Consider the following 7,160-nt stretch of genomic DNA (forward strand, 5'->3'; position numbering starts at 1 on the left):
TATATTTAAAATGAGATGTTTATCCTGTATTTGATTGTGTTTATCTGCAGTTAGTTACACGAATTCAGATATGGGATGAAATCGGATAGGGATGAACGGGTTTAAGAGTTTTTAAGAGTTTAAGAGTTTTAAGAGTTTTTAAGAGTTTTAGCCAAATGTTTTATAATATAGTATAGATATAAATAATATAACGTAATATAATATATGAACAGGTTTAAACGAGAACACTAATTATTTAAGAAAACAAGAGAAAATTGTTAATGTACAAAACCATATATGGTTCACGTATAAATTTCATATATGATTCATACACACACACACTCACTCACACTGTCACACACACATACACATACATACATACATACATACATACATACATACATACATACATACATACATACATAATACATACATACATACATATATTCGCACGTATAAAATCATACATGTTAAAAAGTCATACGCTTATATTTTTTTGACGTTAATATAAAATCACAATTAACGACTTTTTTGTTGTTTTATTAAATAATTACCGTTTTCGTTTGAATGATACTCATATAATATAATATACATTTTCATTTAATTTGTGCATATAAATTGATGAGGTTGAGTGAGCATGGATCTGTCGAAATAAGAACCGCAAACTCCTCACTGGCGTAGCGAGGTGTCTCTCCTCTGAAGCGAAACACACCCCTACACTTTTTAATATGTTCCATTTATATCCAAATTTTTAAAATAATTTCTTTTATGTATTAACAAATGTTTTTAATTCATCTGAGCTCAGTATATTCCATACAGAGATGAGATTTAGGATTGATATGTATGCAACCATGTCTACTACACTAAAAACCTATAGCAGTTATTTCTATAAATACCCTCAGTTTGTAGAAAAGAACGACAATTTGTCGTAAGAGTTTGAAGAATTTGCAAAAAGTATTAGTGAACACAAGACAAGGTGCAGTGGCGGACTTGCAGGTTGTTTGCTTACCTCTTAATAGTTCCATTAAGAGACAACCTCTCAATCGTTAAGAGGTGAATCTTGTTTGGTAAAAAAAAGTTTGTCTCTTAATGGTTCTAAAATCCTCTGAATGATCTTGTATTATGGGTCTTCCTTAACCATTAAGAGCCCTAAGTTCATTGCAAACAATTATATTTCATTTTGCACTATATCATGAGAACCTCTTAATCATTATGACCACTTAATTATTCTGTACCAAACCATTCAGGAACTATCAAATAGACTCTTAGTTAGGAAGGAGTGGGGGGAAGGGACCCCATTAAAAAACAAAATTACAAGGGTTAAAAGTAGTTTTTTTTTTTTTTTTTTATAACTTTTCTCTTAGTTTCTCCCAGTAAATTTTTACAAGGACCCTACAACCCTAGCCGACCATCACCAACTACAAAAAGGTCTCTTGAAATCAACCAAAAAACCAAAAAAGTCTATTGAAATCAATCCAAAAAACCGAAAAAGTCCTTTGAAATCGACAATAACACTAAAAAATCCCTCGAAATCCCTCAAAACCTTATAATTAGATTAAAAACACGTCGGACGACTTTGCAGGCCTTTAATCTACCTTAAATATGACCTCACTAGGTAAAAATCTTGGATCCGCCACTGACAAGGAGAAAAGAAATGGCAAAATTTGAGAAGAATGAGTTAAAAACAAGTAACACGGTATAAACAAAAGCAAGTACAAAAATATAGTAAATATAAAAAATGACACAAATGTACAAATGTTAAGTTTTTATTGATAAGAGATAGTGTTGAAGTCTGAAAGCAAAATCACTAAGGAGCCGTTTACCAAATGCTTACTCTGGTAAGTAAACACCAAATCATTTTACCTTATCGAATGAATATGGTAATAATTAAAAATCTTACCCGGTAAGAACGAGACAATAACCAAGAGTCATACCCCGTAAGTGAGGGCAAAAACAAAGAACAAACAACACCTTAAAGTCGATGATAGCTCTGATAGTATCGTTGGACCAAAAGATTATAAAATTTGTACAAAGAGACATTTTGAGAACAATAATGTAAAATGGGGGACTAAAGTTGTAAAACTTCCCTAAGTACCCAAAATATCAGTATTCCTTCTTTCCTTATAACTACCACTCACATCACTAAGCTATTGAAACCGTTGAAATCGAAGCTCCACAAATTTTCAACCATGGAAGCTCGCCTTTTCTTCATCTTCATCATCTGCTTATTTTCACTCAATACTTGTTCCTCATCATCTGAATCTGTAGAGATCGTTCCTCTGAAAGAAGTGGAGAAGGTCCAAGTAACTTTCTACTACGAATCGCTCTGTCCGTACTGTGAGAATTTCATCGTCAATTATCTGATAGATGTGTTCACCGAAGGAATTGATGCCATCGCCGATGTAAAACTGTTTCCTTATGGAAACGCGAAGGTCAATTCCAACGGCAACATCACTTGCCAGGTTTTTCCCTTACTAATTAATCCAGATCTGGTTTTGCTTCCACCGTTTTCGTTTTCTCATCGTGATCATCATGTTTTAAGTAGGTCTCTAATCCAATATTTGTATGTGTTTTTGTTACAGCATGGGGAGCAAGAATGCTTGCTTAACACTGTGGAAGCCTGTGCAATCAATACTTGGCCTGATGTGGTAAGGTTTTAGCTTTTTGCGTTGATCTTAATGAGATATATGGTGTATCACTTGATTTTGGCTAAATATTTTTGTAGAAATTTAGTTTCCTTGTTGAACATATCGAGCATCATGTATGTATACTTTATAGGGCTGATAATTGATCGATGAAGATTGAAGGGTAGGCCATAGTACCCAAAATTTGTCACTAAATAGATGATTTGAATCTCTTCTGATTCAGATTTTTCACTGGTTTTGTCCTCCTCCTAAACCATGAATTTGGAATCCCCAAACATATTTGAACCGCGAGAGAATATTGATAGGGTCCAGTTAGATTTCTTGCTTGTGGTTGAATTATATTTGTCACTGAAATAATCCCTTTGGTTGCTCATGCGCACTTCTTTTATTGGATGTTATTCAAGTGATCCAGAGATTTTGGCATATCCCACAAACTTGGATGTTTGCAATTTTCTTTTTTCATTTTTGTTTTGTTCTAAAGTGTGGGCCAGTGTGACGACGCCTGCAAGGCTGCAAACATAATAAATCAAAATATATTGCTAAAAGTTCAATTAGGATCAGACCATTTCCCAAACTTTCTAAGGCATGCAATCTGTATATATGCAGCATGATCACTTCCCTTTCATCTTTTGCGTTGAAAGATACCTCTATTATGACAAGTTCGACAAGTGGGAATCATGCTTTGAGGAACTGAGTTTGGATCCAAAACCCGTGAAGGATTGCTACACTAGCGGATATGGAAACCAGGTAAAGTTTTCTTGATTCGCATAAACAGGCAATCAATTTGAGAACTTAAAAGTTAGAATCCACCTATGGTACTTAATTTGAGTTTACATCATGCAGCTTGAACTACAATATGCAGCCGAGACAAATGCTCTTCAACCACCGAAAAAATACGTGCCATGGGTTGTTGTGGATGGCAAACCACTTTATGATGTTAGTTTCTTTTAGCTCTGGCCTCAAAACCCTCAATCCTTTTCTTGAGCTCAATCGCTAATGCTTACATTGCAAACTTCTCAAATTTTGGGAAGAGAAAAAAAGAAAAGAAAGGACAAGAAAGTAAAGGGAAGAGTTCTTTACTTGTGTTTTTGAAAAGGAAAGGAATGGACCGAACCAATCCAAATCAAGAAAGTAAAGGAAAGATGTCAATTTTACAAATACAGAATACCTTTTATATTATTCTTTCTCTTATGAGGGTATTTTTGTCATTTTAGGATTACAATCTTCTTTCGGATTTTCTTTCGTTCCCTTTCTTCCCACCTTTGGGATGAAACATAAATGATATTTTCCCTCCATTTCCTTTCTCTTTTCTTAAAAAAATAGGTTCCGATGACACAATGTTAGGGTTGACATCATGAGAATATATGGAATCCCACGTTACCCTCCAAAAGAGTTCCTCAAGGAGTAACTGGAGGTTCCAATGTATTTAGGAGAATTGGTCAAAATCTAACCGATATGGGACTCTAAAAGACTCATTGTTTTCTTGTTTCAGGACTACGTTTACATTATAACGAATATCTGCAGAGCATACAAGGGGCCGACTTTGCCGAAAGCTTGCCTGAGGTGTTTGGCATCATCTGCAAGCACCATTGGCATTGGGACCCCTGAGGATAGAGAGATCCCACTTCACCCAGTTACTTATGTAGATAAACCAGCAAACCCTTACCCTTTACTATCAAAGATTAGATCATTCCTCATGTTCAATTGAAACATGGCAGCATAAAAAGAAGGTTACAAAAGCATGGAGAAAAAGGTACGTGAATGTAAATTTGTATGGTATGTTTCTATCACTTTGTAACTGTTAGAAAATGTTATATGCATTTCAAAAAGTGATCTTTGCACTCTGTTTATGAAGTGCAAACATCGCTTTTTGAAGGGCAAATGTGTTCCCAAACTTTATTTGTACGTTTTTCTTGCAATTTATTGCAAAAGATTGTATAATTTAGAAAAGGGAAGGGGGAATATTGGTTCTTGTGTATTGAATATTCTACTCTGTTGTGAACAAAAGCATGGTATTATTGTGTATATGGCTTCAATTACTATTTCTGGCTTGTTTTGTGAGTAAAATAAGCCACCATACTCTTCCGTTAATTTTTTGGGGTTAGCTTAACTTATAATAAAACTTGGGCCTTTGGGGATTTTTCTTAGGTCGGAGTCCTCCTAGTTGTTCTCTAGGGCCAAAGGCCCTATATTAGGGGTGGAATTGGTACGGCACCGAGTTTTTTCACCAATACCATGTACCAACCAACTACCAACTTAAATAGTACGATTTTTTTTTTCGGTTGGTACCTATTGATATTGGTTTTGTACCAACTTCAAGCTACATAGATGAAAATTTGTCATTTTGTTCGTATTTTAATTGAGTTTCCAGGTGACACTTGATGTTTAAGGGGTTTTAATTGTAAGAAATAAAAGTTAAAAATGTTCGAATGTTTAAATAAAGTAGTTAAAATTATAATGTTTATATTAAATATATAAAAAAACACAAAAATTAATTAATGATTAAATAAATCGGTACCATGGTAAGCAATTTCCAACACCATGTACCAACCAAGTTTGCATACTTGGTATAGTGCTACCAACCGACTTTAGTTGGTATTGATTTAATTGGTGTGGTTGCAAATATTCGTTGGTTTGTTTTGGTACAAAATTGTCACCCCTATTTGAGATTAATTGAGTTGTGTGTAAGCTAGCCTGGATACATACGGTTAACAAATAAAACTTCGTTTTCTTCATCCCATTCGGATATTTTTACAAAATGTGCTATGAGAGGATACTCAACCTATTTGAACGAAGTGGTTGAGAATCAAAACTTTATAGAATTTGAGAACTGAGTCTTTATTTTATTATTGTTTCCTAAAAAAAATATGTCGAGACTTGAGAGAATTTAAGAGCTTTGATATTAAATTTAAAATACATAACACACACACTTTCTATAATACCTTTGACTAGTTATAAAGATAAAAGATAATCGATAAAATAGCCTCAAGAAGAACAAAAAAAGCAATTACTTTGTTGAAAGTTGCGTTTTGTGTTATTTAAAGTCTTAATCGATATAACAACTAGTAGGACTCGGTTTTTTCTAACATTGGATCGAGCCGACTTTCAACAGTTTTTGAGTTTTATTTAGACTTCTTCGAACCAGGCTTCAACAAGACTCTAAGAAAATATTAAGTTTGATTAGGCTTTCGAGCTTGGCCTGGAATTAGACTCGCACCAAGCTCTGATCCCCGACTATTTTATACAACTCTATCCATGTCGTGCTATAAATGAGATGTATTAAATACATTTAGATTAATTAATAATTTTCAATTTTCAACGTATAATTTTTTAATTTGGAAGAAATAATCACATTATATCCTCATAAAAAATTATATGTTTTTTTTTCCCAATGTTTAGGTGTTTTTAAAAGAATCCTTGTCATTTTTAAAGATTCAACGATACATGTTCTTGTGATCGTCTTTTTAACGAGTTGCATCATGTAGTTGCAGTTTTTTAACGAGTTGCATCATGTAGTTGCAGTTTTTTAACGAGTTTCGCTCATAAATAAATCAACTATATGGGTCTATATGGTTACATTAAGAACTCAGCTCGTTAATAAAACTACAATAAAAAGACATGATCGGTTGAATTTTTTTTTTAAAGACAAACTAATAAAAACATATATCCACATCATAGAAAAAAATATCGTTGGGGATACTATGATAAATCGACTAAAATAGTAAATATCTCCGACAAATTCATTTTTTAGTTATTTTATTAATTAAAATTTTATTTTAACTTGAGTTTATGTAAATGTCCTATATATTTATATAAACTCGATTTTTAACTTGGAAAACAAAATTTTTTTAAGGATTTTTTTAATCTAAAAATAAACTCTATGTATCTAACAAGTTTTAAAAATTAAATAAGTTATTTAACAGGTTTAGAATGTCTAAATATTTAAAAATTTATCTAAAGACTTAGGGGTCATTTACCAAATACTTACTCGGGTAAGCGTTTATCAAGTTACATTACCTTACAAGATGGATATGACAAAGATCAAAAATCTTACGCACTAAGAGAGAGACAAGGACCGAGAATCTTATCCGATAAGTGAAGACGATGAATATTTTCACGGCCAGCTCATACCGGGTAAATTGTTGCATATAAAACCGTTTTTGTTGACTAAAATCTTACCCGGTAAATAATGATAGTTTTGAATGTTACCGGTAAGTGTTTGGTAAACGACCCCTTGAATAAGAGTCACCACCCTCATTTACTACCGGGCATGATTATCGGTAGTTGTCATGTCTCTTACCACGAAGATTCTCGATCCTTGGCATAGATTAGGACACCCGTCATCAGTGGCGGACGCAGAAAAATATATCGTAGGGGGCACTATACTCCAACCAATTAGCATATTGATCAAACCAAGTCGGACAAAAGCGTCTTCCTTTACTCCCGACAAATTTTTTTGGAAATGCATGACCCCGTGGTTGACAAAATTAACCTAATCTAAAGCATTTACCATTTACCAAATCACCAATAAGCAAA

General features: G+C 33.4%; 1 protein-coding gene across 1 annotated transcript; it reads left to right on the plus strand.

Annotated features, from left to right (window-relative positions):
• The first annotated feature begins 2,137 nt into the window (after positions 1–2,137).
• Positions 2,138–4,683, plus strand: LOC112512542 (gamma-interferon-inducible lysosomal thiol reductase-like). Its single transcript, XM_025118557.1, has 5 exons — positions 2,138–2,441; positions 2,562–2,627; positions 3,231–3,371; positions 3,468–3,560; positions 4,117–4,683. Exons 1-5 carry the CDS (start codon positions 2,169–2,171, stop codon positions 4,330–4,332), a joined length of 789 nt encoding a protein of 262 aa, XP_024974325.1. The 5' UTR covers positions 2,138–2,168; the 3' UTR covers positions 4,333–4,683.
• Positions 4,684–7,160: the final 2,477 nt, after the last annotated feature.

Source organism: Cynara cardunculus (genome assembly GCF_001531365.2).
Source record: "Cynara cardunculus var. scolymus isolate 2C chromosome LG 5, CcrdV1, whole genome shotgun sequence".
NCBI lineage: Eukaryota > Viridiplantae > Streptophyta > Magnoliopsida > Asterales > Asteraceae > Cynara > Cynara cardunculus.